This window comes from Anguilla rostrata, chromosome 10 (assembly GCF_018555375.3).
Source record: "Anguilla rostrata isolate EN2019 chromosome 10, ASM1855537v3, whole genome shotgun sequence".
Lineage (NCBI taxonomy): Eukaryota > Metazoa > Chordata > Actinopteri > Anguilliformes > Anguillidae > Anguilla > Anguilla rostrata.
The window spans coordinates 4,661,780-4,678,946 of NC_057942.1; the positions used below are offsets into that span (position 1 = coordinate 4,661,780).

General features: G+C 46.7%; 2 protein-coding genes and 1 long non-coding RNA gene across 10 annotated transcripts in view; 1 reads left to right on the forward strand and 2 right to left on the reverse strand.

The window, feature by feature from the left end:
- Window positions 1-2,739, reverse strand: part of LOC135264778 (uncharacterized) — a 10,169-nt gene extending 7,430 nt beyond the window's left edge. Inside the window, exons 1-3 of one of the 5 annotated variants that reach the window (XR_010332800.1) lie at window positions 1,805-2,739; window positions 1,512-1,658; window positions 27-1,427 (exon numbers count right to left, since the gene is read on the reverse strand). This is a non-coding gene — a long non-coding RNA (uncharacterized LOC135264778). Of the gene's footprint in view, window positions 1-26; window positions 1,428-1,511; window positions 1,659-1,804 lie in introns of those variants that run through there. The other 4 variants (XR_010332798.1, XR_010332801.1, XR_010332799.1 and 1 more) reach the window with 4 other exon arrangements.
- Window positions 1-4,926, forward strand: part of LOC135264773 (apoptosis-inducing factor 3) — a 17,833-nt gene extending 12,907 nt beyond the window's left edge. The window contains exons 14-19 of the mRNA XM_064353612.1: window positions 33-109; window positions 657-774; window positions 922-1,020; window positions 1,545-1,620; window positions 3,182-3,286; window positions 4,817-4,926. Of these exons, the coding sequence (XP_064209682.1) occupies window positions 33-109; window positions 657-774; window positions 922-1,020; window positions 1,545-1,620; window positions 3,182-3,286; window positions 4,817-4,859 (518 nt within the window). The 3' untranslated portion in view covers window positions 4,860-4,926. The remainder of the gene's footprint in view (window positions 1-32; window positions 110-656; window positions 775-921; window positions 1,021-1,544; window positions 1,621-3,181; window positions 3,287-4,816) is intronic.
- The window catches only part of si:dkey-98f17.5 (uncharacterized protein LOC569123 homolog), a 19,343-nt gene continuing 5,849 nt past the window's right edge, over window positions 3,674-17,167 (reverse strand). For 2 of the 4 annotated variants that reach the window (XM_064353621.1, XM_064353622.1), the window contains exons 5-12: window positions 15,428-15,568; window positions 14,334-14,494; window positions 13,930-14,028; window positions 12,286-12,431; window positions 11,728-11,899; window positions 11,073-11,185; window positions 10,888-10,975; window positions 7,383-10,275 (exon numbers count right to left, since the gene is read on the reverse strand). In XM_064353621.1, the coding sequence (XP_064209691.1) occupies window positions 10,222-10,275; window positions 10,888-10,975; window positions 11,073-11,185; window positions 11,728-11,899; window positions 12,286-12,431; window positions 13,930-14,028; window positions 14,334-14,494; window positions 15,428-15,568 (974 nt within the window). In that variant the 3' untranslated portion in view covers window positions 7,383-10,221. Of the gene's footprint in view, window positions 4,090-7,382; window positions 10,276-10,887; window positions 10,976-11,072; window positions 11,186-11,727; window positions 11,900-12,285; window positions 12,432-13,929; window positions 14,029-14,333; window positions 14,495-15,427; window positions 15,569-17,167 lie in introns of those variants that run through there. The other 2 variants (XR_010332797.1, XR_010332796.1) reach the window with 2 other exon arrangements.

The following is a 17,167-nucleotide window of genomic DNA, read 5'->3' on the forward strand; positions in this document are numbered from 1 at the left end:
TGCCGGGAATTAATGTCTACTGTTACCTGCAGGCTCTGGCCCCGCCACGTCCTTTTTAAGGCAGAGCGGGATACACGTGGACTCCAAGGGTTTCATCCCAGTCAGCAAGGTATCCACTGTTATGCATGTTCTGCAACATATACCCCATATAGCATCAACAGTCACGGTTAAATAAAAATCTAAAATCAGAATCAAACTGATTTGTACTGCACATTTCGCAAAAACGTTTCGTTTTTGTGACGATACGCTTCACAACAGATCTTGGCTAATCAGTTATTGAAGTGCTTAATTATTAACGGGATTATTTCACTTAAATGAGTGCAATGAGGGCAGAGGTGTCACCTCGGTTCAGTATGTTATAGCCTGTTGCTAGCCAGTGCACTGACCTCTCCCACTGCGTTAGCCTGATTACATTATATTAGATTACAGGCATTTAGGCATCAGATGCTCTTATCTTATGGATAAGATAAGAGCATCTGATGCCTAGAGTATATATAAGATATATAAGATACTGAAGCAATGCAGGTTAAGTACCTTGCTCAAGGGTCGTGTCTTATCCCGGGAGTCAAACCTGTGACCTTCAGCTTACAAGACCAGTTCCTTACCCATTACACTACACTGTCCCCCCCCACAAATGGGATCTGTGTGACCCTCAGACGATGCAGACGAACGCAGAGGGAGTCTTCGCCGGAGGAGACGCGGTCGCCTTTCCCCTCTCTGGCCGCAGCAATAAGAAGGTGAACATCTCGCACTGGCAGATGGCCCACGTGCACGGTAAGCACCCGCCTCCTTTGTGACATCACAAACGAACTACAACTCCCAGGGGGCTTCAAACAAACTCCAACTCCTAGTGGGCCACAAAAAAACTCCAACTCCCAGGGGGCCAGAGTGTCAGGGTCTCCCTGTTGTTGTTGTCCACAGGAAGAGTGGCTGCCCTCAACATGATGGGCACAACCACCGAGATCAAGACGGTGCCTTACTTCTGGACGGCCATGTTTGGGAAAAGCATACGATACGCAGGTAAGCTGAAGGATTGTCTCTAGATTTACACCCAAGAAAGGACGCAATTCCCACCCTGTTAACAACGTGTTACTATGTCAACCACTCAAGGGAACATCTTAGCCAATAAGAGCCCTATGCCCATGGTGTTTAGTCTTTTCTATGGTGGCCATCTAGTGGCAACCCTCCCAGTCTTCTGTTCTGTCTTCTCATTTTATTTGAGATCAGGCACAGGGACATGGATTGAGTAAATCTGAATTCTTTATTAAATGGATGGATTTTAAAAATGTTTTTGGTTCATCTCTAACAGTAAAGATAAACTGTACATTTGCCATATGAATTCTTTGGTGGGAAGCAAGGTTTGTTTGTTCAAATCTTCTAGCCAGTCAATGTAGAAAAAAGGAATGAATTCAGCTACTGCCATCTAGCTGTGGAAAGACAACAAGCCAGGCAGAATGAGATTTCATCTGAAAGTGTATATGGGTATGGTAGTACATATATAATTGACATACCTTATCAAAAGTGGTTTGATCTCCCTTTGCCAGGTCATGGAGAGGGATTCGATGACGTGATTATCCAAGGGGATCTGGACGAGCTGAAGTTTGTGGCCTTTTACACCAAGTGAGTTTAAATTCATGGGTCTGCCACACGACCCATTCCTTCAAACAGATACCATCATGCTGCTTAAGCCTAAAGAAATCACCACTCAATGGACAGAATCTGGCAACCGCACTTGGTAGCTATATTAATTATTCCATCAAACAAAGAACAAAAAACCAGGTAGCATACCTATACCACTCCTTACCATATTGTGAACTGTTTGCAGTGATTACGGGGAGCACTATATTACAGATATCCAGCAAGCTGAACGACTGTCTGGCAATGTCTCTCAAGGACATTAGGAGAATACATTTCCCTTTGTAATCACTGCCAGGGGAACCTTTCATCGTACTCGCCCAGCTATGAAAATGGCCGCTCGTCCTTTTAACGATTTCAGAGAGGAAACCGTGGGCTGATCTTTAGGTGGGGCATATGGAGAGAGTTTCCGGCAAACGTCCGAGGAGATAACAAGAGCCTGACTTTTGACCTTCTCCCGCGAGGTCCTCGCCACTAAGGGAGCGAGGAAACCGAGGGAGTGCGTGCTCACACTTGACTGTGAGGATACAGTTTCATCCCCACAATGCCTCACAAAACAGAGCCCCATCCTGTGTGATAAGAACACACACAGGGAACGGATGCACCGAACCAAGACAAAGCGCATCACTTAAATGTAAAGGAGACAGACACGTCGCTTCCTACTTAGTTCATACACGATAAGGGGGGTGGGTGGGCAGCTTAATGGATGTCCGCATTCATAATTTAGGTAGTTAGAGATTCGTATCATGCCCGTCCTCTCGTACAGAAGCACTAATCCCTCGATAGTTCCGCACGTCTTCCGCACTCCGAGTCGTACCTCGTTGGGGCTTGCAGGAAGAGAGAGAGACACGCAGAGATAGTCATTTATGAGGGATTTGAGCTGAGTCATTGTCCTCAATCACTGCTCTCCCCTGATCTCCTGCTTTGCAGGGGGAGGAACTAGATACTGTACCAGTACAGCGGATGCATTCCTGCCTGTGTTCTTTCTTTCTTTGCTCCAGTTCCTTATTAAATGCAAGGGAGAGAAAAATGGACAGCACTAATGAGAATGCTATAAACTATCGCTTTATTACATTAATGTATGAAGACACGATATGCATAATGCTTCGGCATAAACCTTCTTTAGTGAATGTGCTGAATGTGCCAAAAAAATGATTAAAATAATGAGAAGATCTGAACCCACATTCATCACTAAAATAGATCAGCCATATACCATGTGACACTCACCGACAACATGGGAACAATTGGCATAATTAGGCTGATTAGGTGTACATACCGCATTTTCAAAATTGCTGTTTCAATGATCTATTTTTCTATTTGTATATTATAATTAGGTGTCAGTGAATATCCCGTGCTCTAAGCTATGTCAGCTTATTGTATGCAAAACAAATAAATGTTTTGGTGTATCCTGATGAAAATAAAAAGTTAAGCTGACACACTTGTTAATTGAAAGGATAAGCAAGTGCCTACTGTTTTCAAGACTGCCAGGACTTGTAAAAACTGTGCGCTCTCTCATTAGTTTTGCTTCAATCTCTTTGAACTACAGGAGCGAGGAGGTGATCGCTGTGGCGAGCATGAACTATGACCCCATTGTGTCTCGAGTGGCGGAGGTCTTTGGGTCCGGAAAGTTGATTAAGAAGCGTGACGTGGAGTAAGTGCGTTTCCTAGTTCTCAGTAAAGCTGACCTTCAAACTAGCAGTAACAATGCAGGCGTTATGCATGTTTATTTATTTATTTTTTTTAAGTTTGTGCCGTCAGTTCCAACGTGCGATGCAAAAATGTATTGGGAAATGTCGGCAGGAGATTTGTGACGTAGCAGAAACAAGGAAAGCTTCTATGAAAATTTCGGTCAATCCAAGTTTCCTCCAGGGGTATTTTATAAATGTTTTTTTAACATTTTCTCCACAATTTGTAATGCCCCATCTGTATATATACAGACACAGTCCCTAAGCATTTGGACAGTGACACAATTTTTGTTGTTTTGGCCCTGTACTCCAGCACATGGGATTTGAAATGAAAGACGATGAGGTTAAAAGTGTGAGGTTGACGTAGACCATCAGCTTTAATTTGAGGGTATTTGTGTCCACATTTGGTGAGACGTGTAGGAATTACAGCCCTTTTTATTACACATGTAAAAGTGATGCTTTTTCTCAGTACCGATAACTGTGCTTATTCTCTATTGTACACACACAAAAAGAAGGCTGCTAACAGGGCTTGGCAAGTACAGCAACGCCAGAGCTTCCCTGTACAAAATATCGAAGCCGCGCTTGTCGTATAATGGCTTCTTTGTGGCAGTGGAGATTCAGAGTGCATCTTCTCGCTGGCCCTGTGCCGAAGCTTTGTGTCAGGAGAACAGCAGCCTCCCATAATGGTCCTGTTCTCCCGGCTACGGTTCTGACTCACGGCTGTTAGCAACAGGCCGTTAGCAACAGCCTCTCTCTGACAGACTCAGCGCTGTTGGGTGGAGAGAGAGACAGAGAGAGACAGAGAGAGAGAGAGAGAGAGAGAGAGAGAGAGGAAACTGTCTCAGCCCTCATCTTCTAGAACACCAGAAGTCAACATCTTACGTAAAAATGAACGCAATTACTTTTTTAAAAAAATGCTATTGTCATTTTGCCATTCAGACCATAAGACCAGTCTCTGGGAAATGGCCTCTTTTTCTTATAAATGTCATTTCGCATTTTCTAATAGGAGATTGAAATTGATTTTTTTTTCAGGAAGTCAGCAAGTGTTTGAAAATGAACCTCATTTTTTTGGAAGTGAATTATATCAAAGATTGATATGTCCATCAAAAAAATTCAAAATCTTCTCACAGAGATGCCCTAGGGTCCTAGGAGTGTTGCTGAAATTGTTCCAATACTAAAGTAATTAAAAAAGTAAATTTAAGTAAAAGTTGTTGAATCATGATCTTTTCAAAAAAAGAAAGAAATGAATAAAAACTACCGATGGCTTTGTATTGAACAATCACTCCTGGTCGATTTTTCGAATCCTTATCCTAATCTTTTTTTTGTTTTAAAATATTGCATAATTAAATTCATCTTTTTAATTTGCAGTGATGTAATATTCTGTGTCCTGCTACAGTCCTTATTACGTGTTTTAAGTTTAAAAAAAAAGTATTTTTAAACAGGATTTTGTTTCTATTTTTGTTCCTGTTATAATTTTGTTTCTCTTGAACTGGTAGGACTGGGGACATGTCGTGGCTGATTGAGAAAGGCACACAGTGAGCATCTCGGCCTGCTTCTGCAGCTCCAAAAGCATGCTGGGAGAAAAAAAAAAAAAAAAAAGACTAAACGAGGAACTCGTGGTGCTGTCATGACAACCAACTTTGGGAGCGCGGGGACGTTTGGAAAGAGGCCATGCCTGGATCTGTTTGGGACCCTTAGGCCTATGTCAAGTTATGCAGAGAGCGCTCGCTGTGACAGACTTGTACATATTGTAATAAAATTTACGTGTACATGAGCCATAACAGTTTTAACAACCAGCTCAAACAACGGTAGAGCAGACGTAGTGGACTACTGCTCCTGACTATTTCAGACTCAACTAAAAAAAAAAGCAATACGGTCCAGTCAATATGCAGTGCATGAAGCATCTACCTGTACACATTGTCTATAGGGGTGTATAGGGGTATTGCCATTTTTGTACATGTAACTTTGTAAATAGCTATGACGAACACTGTCGCTATACAGGTCTGTACAGTTTAATGCAGATCTTCAAAATCACACATTGCTTGGTTACATCCAGGGACAAATGGAAACTGGACTTGTATTGAGGCTTTTGTTCAAACGTGTATTGCCACTGACATTTTTCTAGATCCGAAACTGGAAGAAGCAAAGTTGTAGAAGCCATACTAAAATGAAGCTTTGGCTTAGCAAAAGTACAAGAAAAGTACAGGAGATTCGCAACATTTCTTCAAAAGCCATGCAAGATGTTACTGCGATAACCCTTAAAAACAAATGCAAGTAAACGGCAGTTATAGTTGCTACTTAATGCTCCACCTCAACTGATTTGTATGCTCTGAGATGCAAGCATATTGCCTCTTTAATTAAAAAGAATACAGAGTACCTCTTGCTATGAGTAACTTTGGCAGACCTGCTCGTAGATTGCACAAATAAAAAAAAAAATCCTCTTTCTGAATGAATGCAACAAGCAGAATAATGTAGGCTTGTGTTTTCTAACAATCATTGAAATTATTTTCTAGATGGCATGCAATAATTGCTGAATGCCATTTATTATTATTTTATTTTTTTGCTTGGTACGGCTTCTAATAGACAGTCTTTGTTACTAACTCAGGGAGCTGAGCTTTTTGGGGTGGGGAGTGGCGAGTGGGGAGGGGGGGAATCAGGATTTGGTCCTGTTGCAAAAAATAAAATTTTACTGCATTTAACGTTCCTACCAGAAATCTGTTCACAGTGCATTGTAATGGTCTGTCTTTATGAAGAATTCTTTCATTAGAACAGTGAACTAATCATGTAAGGATATTCATATTTTTGCTCAAATGGATAACAAAAACATCACTGCAAAGTGCATACGTTGTACCAAAAGTTGCACCGTAGCTAGATTTTGTTGTGTTTTTATAAACAAAAAAATGCCCGTTTTTGTCTTATTGCTGCTGCCTGACATGGTTACATGAAAACTATTTAATAACGAAAATATTTGGACGTAATAAATGACTGGCAAAAAGCCGTTTCCTGGAATGAAAACTACCAGAGTTAAATATTAGATGCAATGTTGTGATACATTTCAATAAAATGCATAAAAACAAGAAGAAAATTACTGGCTTTAATTCTTTATATTCATATTCATAACTGCCACTGGGAGAATCTTTGCGCCTAATAAAATATGCGCACCAGTTGATTTCAGGTCCAGAAATGTGGTGTGCAAATGCTTGCGGCAGTGGTGTCAACGGCTCCTTATGCTTTATAAACTGTGATCAACAACCAATGAAATTGGACGCATTATTACATAATCGACAGTTATTACAGACGGATTTTGTAAGTAAAAGGGGATTTTTTTTTCAGGGTCAGAATACATGTGATCCACCGACGGGGTTAGAACAATTTCACTCCATCAAACAATCGAGTCACAAAGAAATCTAAATTATCTACCGCCAGAGCTTGTTAATACGTTCTGCCGGTGCAGCTGGCAGGAAAGTCAAATTATTCGGGAATAAAATACGATGGAGCAGCCGCTATTTTTAAACACGTGTTACATAGCAACATGAAAGTAAACTAGAATTTGAGTGCGCGGCGTAATTACGGCTCACCGGAAAAAAGAAGGTACTGGAGAGCAATGAAATTTGAAATTGGGTAGCGTAGGCTACTGCTGCCATACGACCGCACTTCAATCTGCCTGCGGGAAAGTGCATGATTTCACGATGAATCATAAAATAACGGCCATATCCCCTCTGCGTTACACCCCCGGAGGAGCGGGTAACATTATTACCATCCGGTTTCAATTTTATGAATCACAGCGGTTACATTAAAATGCAAAAGGGAGGTAGTTAATGGTATAACAGGTGGTTAACAACCCAGTAGCCAATATATATGAATAGGAAAATTAATATAAATCCAGCATTGGTAAAGGTGTCTAACAACTCACTTTAAAATCCCGACTGCTTGTCCCGACTGCTGTGGAAATGTTGACGGTGATTAAATATCCTTGTTAAAACGTGTAAATATTGTGCTACACGATACATGACAACAAGGTGAAAGAAACAGCGTGTACAACATTAAAAACTGTGCCAGGAGGAGTTATCATAAAATTTTTATTAAGAGCCTGAAAGTTCACGAGGAACACCAAATGACATTGCTTTGACAAGGAGTACAAACACTTGAAGGGCTCTGTTCAGCCAGGTTCTGTAGGAAGACTTTACAGCTTAAGAAGAGGTTACATAGAACAAAGTATAAAGTGCTTCTTTTTTTTTTTTAATAAAAAAAGGAATTATACTTCTGATGAGAAAAATAGATTTGCACAATTTCTTTTTCAAAAATGAAAAGCTTAAAAACAGTTTGACAGAGTCAGAACAGGCATCATATCTGCAAAAATACCTGCATAATCTTGCAGTCAGAGATGGTTAAAAACACAGAGATTGGTGTAAAATACCACTACATGCACAGCTACACAGATTATTTTCACTGAGTCTGCATCCAGAGTAGCAATTAGTTAAGCTAAGAGTATTACAGCCATTAACTGTATTAAAAGTCTTCCTTGGCAGGAGTTTTCTTCATAAAGGAGAACAAAACAAGCTTCTGGAGGCTGTTTTGCTATGGCATATCAACCCCAAAAATTACTTAACTGAAGGCACCATCCACGTTTTACAACCAGCTTCATGGTGTATCAAAGAGAACCCTAAACACTATGCAGGATACACAGTCCATAATGTAGGAGTGCACGACGTCACAGTACATTAGAAATATAAACCTCATTTCCATTTTTCACAGCATATAAGTCAACACATCAAACACAATATATACGTACACTACACATTTTTATCAGGATGAAAAAAACACTGACTATTGAGAGGGCACTCACTGTGTGGGGCCTATTTCCATCTTGCTGCAGTACGAGGATGATGCTTTTCAGCAATGCGAGACCCATCTTCATTCTACAAAATGTCACTGTAGCTCCCTCCCGTACTCAAAACCTACGAGACTGGAGCTGACGGCTAGACTATCGTTCAAGAGAACAGCCAGAGAACTGGACGCCACAACATTTTTGGACGTACATGAGGAGTACCGACGGGACCCGTGTCAGTTACAATCATTTTAAACAGGATATATATCAAGTGCTATGTAGTGCCCATTTCACCAGTGTGTAGGTCTGCAACCCACAAAGCATGCATCGAGGGCCTGGCAGCTGCTATCCAATCACAATGCGCCGACGGGTCATGTGATGATGTGATTCTCACGGCCAGACTCAACATAGGCAATATGTTAACCACTGCACACGCTACTAAATTTACAATAACTGCGATTAAATGAAATTAAAGTGCCTCTCAAACATACGAGGTCATTTTAATATACGACACTAACTTACTCTGCAACATTACTCTGTCCTATTAATAAAATCTCCCTTAAGCCTATGGCAGTGTGTCTACTTCCATTTGTGGTCAGGGCACCTGACACAGCAAGCACCATTCTAGAGCGCTATTCTCTTTCATTCTGCCACACTGGCTAACACTAGCCTGCCACAAAACAGACCGTTACTAAATATACTCATGTCAGAAACAGGTAGATGGATTTCTAGAAGTAAAACACTGAAGCACAAACAACCTTTTTAAGACTAAATGCCATTAGCTACCTAGGTATGTGATTGCTTGCTAGACAACATAAGGTCATATTAGCACAACTGCTTATGTAATATTATATCTATCCAGGCAGTCGTGAAGTGCTGACTCATTCAGACCAGAAAAATAAAATTAAATAAAATCAATACTGCAATATTGATGGTAAAAGGGAAATATTGAAAATGTCCTGAGCATACATCACGCATTGCAGCCCCACTGATTCTGGAGCCTGCGGGGCAGAAATAACTCCCCTGGGCCCAATGGCTGGGCCCGGAATGTTCTTTCTGCTGAGGAAATGGCGTCCTGGCCCTGAACGAATACCGCGCGCGACGTGTACCCCGCCCCTGAACCCCGAACCCCGAACTTCTGTGCTGCAGACCCCTTCGCCGCTAAAATAGCACCCGGCTTAAATACAAATCACGAAAGGACTTCACAAACGCAAAACACAGTCAAAGGGTTACGGATGCACCTGGATGGCGAGCACACATTACTGGAACAATGGGCGGCGATGGCAGGAGATCATGGAGTCGCTGGAAGAAATATTTGAGGAGCATCTAAAAAGCCACCAGTTTACGCTACATCTCAATGTTTTAATTAAAATATAGATAAAATATAACCCTCATCTCTCCTCATCTTGAGTCAAACAGTGTGATGATGGCAGTGAAATGACTTTACTTTTTGCCAGTCGCCGGTGGCTTACCAAGTGAAATTTGCTTGCCATGTGAAATGGACTTTTGTATGTTGCTTTGATGAAAGCATCCACAAAATGAAATGTACTGTAAATTGTAAAGTGGTTTTAAGATATATTAACAGCTCCTTACTGTGTTTCATGATTTAAAAAAAAAAAAAAAAAAAACAGAAAAAAGTTAGCTGCTGATTTATCATCATTGATAACCCACCACAAAGACTTTCATCTCCATATTTCACTGACGTATATAAGGCACTTAGGTGTCCCCCCCCCCCCCACCCCCACCGCTGTGAAACAATCCCAGGTAAACTGTGATCTTTGTAAGAAAACAAAAGTAAAAAGGAGAATCGAGACATACCATCAGGAGTTAAGTCACAATATGACGGTTGTCTTTACAATCAATCCAGTAGAGTCCAGTAGAGCAGAAGCTTTCCAAAGAATGCCCTCTGACCGTATGACCACATACACTGTGTGACCAAAAGCATCTGTATTTGGCCATACAGTGTACCAGCACATACCAGCGAACAGGTAAAGTTTCCTAACCCATAAACAGAAGCAGGCACTGGTCAGTTCGGCCGCGAGAGACTCCTCCGTGTGATTGGCCGGTCAGCTCTCAGAAGTCGTACTCAGCCGCGCACTGTTGGAGGTATTCTTCGTACAGTTCCCCCTGCGGAAGTGAGAGAGAGAGAGAGAGAGAAAGAGAGAGAGAGAGAGAGATGGGAGGGGAAAAAGAAAAGACCCACGAATGAAAAACAGAAACACATCAGGAGGCACTGCACAGATGTGCTCTAAACCTGCAGCAGACTGAATCACTGTAATCATCATCATTACACGTCATCACAGTGGCCATCGGTATAATGCACTGTACACTCCTGTTCCTCAATGAGAACCAGGGCCTACTGAGAAGCTCCGGAGGCAGGAACAGAGCCATAATAACCAGACCTGCGTCAACAACACATTTATAATACTCTTTATAAGGGAGAGGGAGATTCTCTGGTGGCTACAGCATACGTAAGGCCCACAGGTCCTGGAGGGTCGCACACGCTACACATCCAAGGTTTTTGGATCAAAAGTTTGATCTGAAGCCTAAGAGTCTGAAAGGAAAACCACTTAGAACCTCCATCAGATAGGCGCCATTAAGTCTAACGATGGAGGAAAAACCAGGACATCTCCGGCACTCTAGGACCACAGGGTTGCCTAACCCGGGTCTGGAGGGCTACAGATTTTCCAGTTGATGAGTCGAGGCCGGTCTGCTAACAGCCTGGGCGGTCAGCCTTACCTTTCTGGGTCTGACCACGTCCTGGATGTAGTCGTTGAACTTCGCCAGGCTCCTCTTCTCCTTCTTGGTGAGGGTTCTGTTGCCCCGGCTGAGGAAGGAACCAGACCAGACAGACCGATCAGTTTCCAAAAGACATTACTGATCAGGCGAAAACCTCCAGTGCACGCGAACACAACCCAGCGTACCTTGCGAAATATTTGGCGAGAAATACCAAGAGGTAGCAGAAGGCTCCGAAAAAGATCACGAACAAAATTTGGCTGTCTTCCGGTATCCACTCCCAGACGATCACCACCGCCGCCTGCTGGGACACAAGAACACCGTTTAGAGAGTACCCAACGCGCATAGCACGGCACGACCCAGAAGTCATTCATGAAAAGAGCAATTAATCGTACTGCACTCAATGGACACAGCATAAGAGTCCAACTCAACCTTTGAGATCCAGTCATATTAGCCAAAAAAGTGGCACCAGATGCGCTTCAGCAACCGATGACAGGAAGAGCATAGAGCTCCGAGCTTTTGAGGTCATGACCTCATTTAGCAGCGTGGTCGTTGAATTTTTGTCCTGTTCATTAAACGTGTGGATCGGCTCAAAAGCTCGGCGTCCTTCAGTCACCTCATTCTTTTTAAAATACACCCAAGTGAGTATCCCTTTAATTCTGATCCAAGAGGCCTAATTAAACAGACAGCAAGTTCTCTCGTCTCATTTGCATGTGCTTTCTTTGCTGCAGTACAGCCAGCAGAACACATTTGACTGATCCGGGCAGCGAGGGCACCAGGTGTGAGGCTAGTCGCACTTCCAAACACGCCGAACGGAGGCGAGTCATTTTCTCCGGAACGTACCGCAGACAGAGAGAAGGCCCGGGCCAGCCCCTCCCCCACCAGCCCCTCCAGCTCCTCCTGAGCGAGGGCGTTCACCACGAAGCTGAGGATGATGAGGGTGGGCAGCAGGACGCCCAGCGTGCCGAAGAGGAAGGAGCGCATGCGGGCCGTCCTATTGTAGCTCACGTCCACCCTGCCGGGACGAGAGAGAGAACGAGAGCGTGTGTGAGAGAGAGAGAGAGAGAGGGGAGTGGGTGTGTGTGTGTGAGAGAGAGAGAGAGAGAGAGAGAGAGGGGAGTGGGTGTGTGTGAGAGAGAGAGAGATGGAGAGAGCGGGGAGTGTGTGTGAGAGAGAGAGAGAGAGAGAGAGAGAGAGAGGGGAGTGGGTGTGTGTGAGAGAGAGAGATAGAGAGAGAGAGAGAGAGAGAGAGAGAGAGACAATAGCCCCGCCCCACCCCAACCTGCCCCGCCCTGTCCTGCCCCATTCGACCCCAACCCACCCCGCCCTGTCCTGCCCCAACCCACCCCAACCCGCCCTGCTCCAACCCGCCCTGCTCCACCCCGCCCCACGCCATCCCACCTGTCCTGGGCCAGTTTGCTGCTGACGGTGGAGCAGATGAGGTCGCAGTCCTTCTCCAGCTGGTCCAGGGTTTTCTGGACGGCCTGGTTGATGGTCTTCTCGATGGTCTGACAGACTCCCTCGATCTGGTTCTCGCACCGGCTGGGCTGCTCCGGGGCACAAGAACGACGGCGCGCGTCACCCGGCTGCCACGGCAACAGGCCGCCAGCGGTGCGCACGCGCGCGTCGCGTTTCGCCCGCGCGATACGCGATTAAACGAAAGGGAGTGCAGGACGTACACGGTTGATGTATTACTTGAGCGCGCGTGTTGGCAGGTCAAACGGTCTGCCGCCAGCCCGGGGCGCATCACGTGACCTCATGCTCGGAGTGCGGCAAAGCAAAGCCAGCTCTTTCCTCGATTAAATTCATCACGTGTTCAATTTCATACGTCAATAATGCCATCAAGATTTTTCTCTGCAATGTGAGTGGCAGCTGGCTAATTGATGCAATTATTATTATTTTTTTTTAGTTCTATCAACTTCCATTCTCAAATGTGACCAATCGTCCACATTCAGAACGACTTCAGAGCTGCTCGAATCTACCTCCTGCATATGAATTTTGCATTGCTGTGGGCATTTCTCATATCCATTTCGCCGAACGCCAGTATATGCTTTGTGTTCCGTTAGCCGTATCGACCGGGCGCTTATCGATGAAGACGACACGCTCTCAATAACCCGACCCGGTTAAATAAAGATTAAAATAAACGAGTAAACAAACAGCTAAAACACAGAAGCCCCGCGGCAGGAAACGCATCAAACCGCACGCCGTTTCCCGCTGAGGTTTCGACGCCGCCCGGCGCGCGGATTTTCCCGCTAGAGCTGGAGAGGGAGTGATTTAGCGGGAAGGCTGTATTCCCGTGATGCTGGTTATTTAGCGGGGGGGGGGGGGGTTTAACTGCACGTCTCTCCACTCCGCTGGGAGGGGGTCCGGCGCTCGCTCTGGGAAAATTAACTGCCCCCCGGGAGGCCTGTAAATCGAGCCGCCGCCTCACCGCACCATCCATCACGGGTTGAGGGTGCGATTAGTTTGGTCTGGGCGAGGCGGCTAGGACAGCTGGGCTCTGGTTGGCTGTGGCAGAGGCGGTGATGTTTCCTACGGTTTGTGGTGCCGCTCAAACCATAATTCTAACATACGGGCACGAGAACCTCTTATGCTGAACCTTCAGGGTCTCTTGGGATCGGAAAGAAGTGATAAAGGACACACAAAAAAGGAAAAAGGACATTACGCACAGGAAGGAGGAACTAAGGAAGAATGATCTGCCCTGCTGGTTTAGGTTTAAAATCCCTGCGAGGCAAGGAGACTGGGCTGTAGTGTAGCTGTCACACTGACAGCCAGTGAGCTGCAATGAAAACGACCATGGGCTATAAGCGATGCAGTGTGTGCAGAGAGGCCAGGAAGGAAGGGATTCTGAAAGGAGCTACTGTTGAGAGGCTCCACGTCACAGCAATTCATCCTGAGAAAAAGGTCAACTCAGAGGTGCCTACAGATAGCGAATACTCAGTACACAGAATATATACAATACCTGCTAAATACCACACTCACTCACTCAGACATACACTCACACTCATCCACGCACATGCACGCACACATAACAAAACACCTCACCTTTTGTGGGTTAGGGATGTATATGGTGGGCATCTCAAAACCACATTTGTTCAGGCCTGGCCTCCGACACAGCTCTTGAACAATCTGCATCATCACTCTCTGTTGAGGGGAAGACAATAATAATAATAACGATGATGATGATACTAATAATAATAGTAATAATAATAATAATAATCCAGTTAGCAGGAGCCAGGGCCTTCTCATTGTGGTTGTAGGCCTGGTGAGCGATCTCTCACCTAAAGCCAATGTGTTTAATAATGAGCAAACACACACACAGCGAGGCTACGTCTTAACTCTGGCTGCACTGCCATTTAAAACTACTGGCAGAATAACAGGCTCTGTGAGGGCAGGGCCTAAGGGGGGAGGGGGTGGGGCCTGAGGAGGGGGGCGGGGCCTGGCCGCACCTGCCTGTCCGTCTCCCGGCCGGCCTCGTCCGCCTTGCTGAGGTAGAAGAAGAGCTTGTCCCCGCACTTCTCGCTCAGCTTCTCCACGATGTTGAGCGTGCGCTTGCACAGGGCCTGGCCCATGGGGTCGAAGAAGACGAAGATCAGGTCCGCCTGCTCACCTGGAGGCCCGGCACAGGGTATTACACACTTCAGCAGAGCAGGCAGTCCAACCTCCATTTACAGCTTCACACGGAATTCAGACAGAGAGGATTACAGACAGAGGGAGGATCACAGCACAGAAAGTGCAGTAGGGGGGAGAATTGATCTCTCGGCTGCATGGGGGGGGGGGGGGGGTCCAACTGGCTCGGTTAGCTAATTGGCACCAGGCACCAAAGGCAGGACACACACAGATCGGACCGCAGTAGAAATGCTTCACACAGAGACACGGTTGTGTCGTCTGAGATTCCGAAGACGATAAATATATATGCTGCGATCGCTCCCGTGACTACGCGGCGTGATCCATGGGGCGGAGGACGTGACATGGCGTCTCCCTGCCAGCCGATCAAGTTGAATCACGAAGAGCGCGGCCCGCCACGAAATCCAGAAAAGCCGCAGCCCTGCTTTGCTCACACCGGTTCTGGAGTATTTACATACAGCACAGACCGGCGGAGAGCCTGGGTGATACAGAAAGCCAAGCAGGAGGCGTAAGAGTACATCAGGGAATGACGCCAAGCACCACCGCGTAGCATCCGGCTGCTGTGATACCATCACATCACGTAACATTACAGGCATTGAGCAGACGCTCTCATCCAGAGCGACTTGCACAATTTTTACACAGCAGTTACATTGCATCCATCTGTACAGCTGGATATATGTACTGAAGCAATGCAGGTTAAGTACCTTGCTCAAGGGTACAATGACAGTGTCCTACCCGGGAATCAAACCTGCGACCTTTAGGTTACAAGACCAGCTCCTCACCCATTATGCTACACTGCTGCCCTGCCAAGCACCACTGCACAGAATCTGGCTGCCCTGACCAAGCAGCACCACCACACACAATCTATGCACAAAAGCACTCATGAACAGGATTGAAAGGAGTTGTGCGACCTTACCGAACCAGATGATGGCGCTGTTCACATCAAAGGGGTAGACCATGTCACCGTCGACCAGGCCCGGCGTGTCCACGAACGTCACCAGGCTGAACTTCTTCTGCTTGGAGGTGGAGATCTCAGCGGAGACGTAGTCGGTGACACCTGCGGAAATACACAAACTGCGTGCGTACGTAAATCCGATTGGCCGGGGTCCACTCGCTGTGTCGTGAAGCGAGGTGTCAAGTCTGCCGGCGTCAATGTTCATTAAATTAGTTTCAAAAACTCTGCCGCAGTGCGATCAATCTTTGGGGCTCGGAGGCCACGGGGATCAATCCTCGACTTCCGCGCCCGCCGCGATTTCGACAAATTTTGGTCACAACGGTCGGGTTGTCCTGACCGCACTGGTCCCTGCTGTCCCCACCCGACACGACAAACTCCCAGAATTCCCCTACGCCCGACGCCCGCTACCAGAAGATGCGGCCACCCAACCAGCCGGGAGTTCGGTTGTCATGGTCACCCACAACAGCTCTTCAACTGGCAGCTTTACAGTAGGAGGGGGGAGACATAAAGCTAGCCAGTGAAGAACGACTGTGAAGTAACTCTCCGTCACGCGCCGCGACCGCTAGACCGCCGTAGACTAACGCCGCGCGATGCCCGGCTCATCGACGGCCGAAAAATGTTTCTCGCGAGGAGCGGCGCCTTCTCCTACGCCGTGCGCGCGTGCGACAGGTTCCTTGATCGAGAACCTCCGCGTCGCTCCTCCCGAGCATTAGCATTCGCTACAGGTAGTGCTGTGTCAAGATGGAAGCCCTGCTAAAGACATCAATATCCCCCCCCCCCCGCCCGCCCGCCCGCCCGCCTCCAACCCCTTTGCAACAGGAGCTTCCGTCTTCGGTTTCTACAGGCAATCTCGGAGTCTACGGGGCGGGGGGAGGTAACTTCGTCGTCTCCCCCGCACCAACAAGGTCGGCTTACGAAATGTAATTTCCTCCCGGGCGTCTCTCTCTCTCCCTCTCTCTCTCAGATTTACAGTCTGGGCCCGTCTCCGTCGGCTGTCAGTCTGGGCCGGTTAGCGTCCTGCGGCTCGCGGGGTAGGGGCGAGGTTCGGCGCCGGGAACCCAGAAGGACGGCAGGCACGCACGCAGGGTTCTACGCCGCGCCAATACGGAAAACCCGAAAAGGTCCGACGGCAGGGATTAATCTGAGACGCGCCCTTTCCGGAGTAATGCGCTCCCTAATCGCCGACGGGTCGAATAATCCTCCGGAAAGTCGGAGAGGCGACGAGCGGCTTTCTCTTCCTGTTGTTGGCACCGGGCCCTCCAGACGGGGCACAGACACGCAAGGTGTGTCCGGTGCATCGGGGGGGGGCGGGGGGTAGTGATGCTACGTATGCGTGGGGCGGGTCCAACAGCTGTTCTACCTCACTTCAGATCATCATGCACCACGCTCCTGCGCAGGTTTATGCCGACGCGCATTCGAGACAAAGACACCCTTTCTTTTTTTCCCGAGAACGATGCCAAGAAAATGCCAAAGGTTCTAGAGGCTCCCGGAATTTTCCGGGAAGCAGTCATTTGGACCCGCTCGACCCATGCGCCCAATAATCCTCTGAGCGACGCAAGGCGGCTCGTCCGGTGTGTCTCTGGGAGAGAGGTCCTGCTAATGCCCGCCTCCATCCTGAGTGACGTTTCAATGACAGCAAGCAGGTAACGAGCAAACAAAGTCCAGCCTATCACCGCATGATAAACTCACCGCTCGCATCAG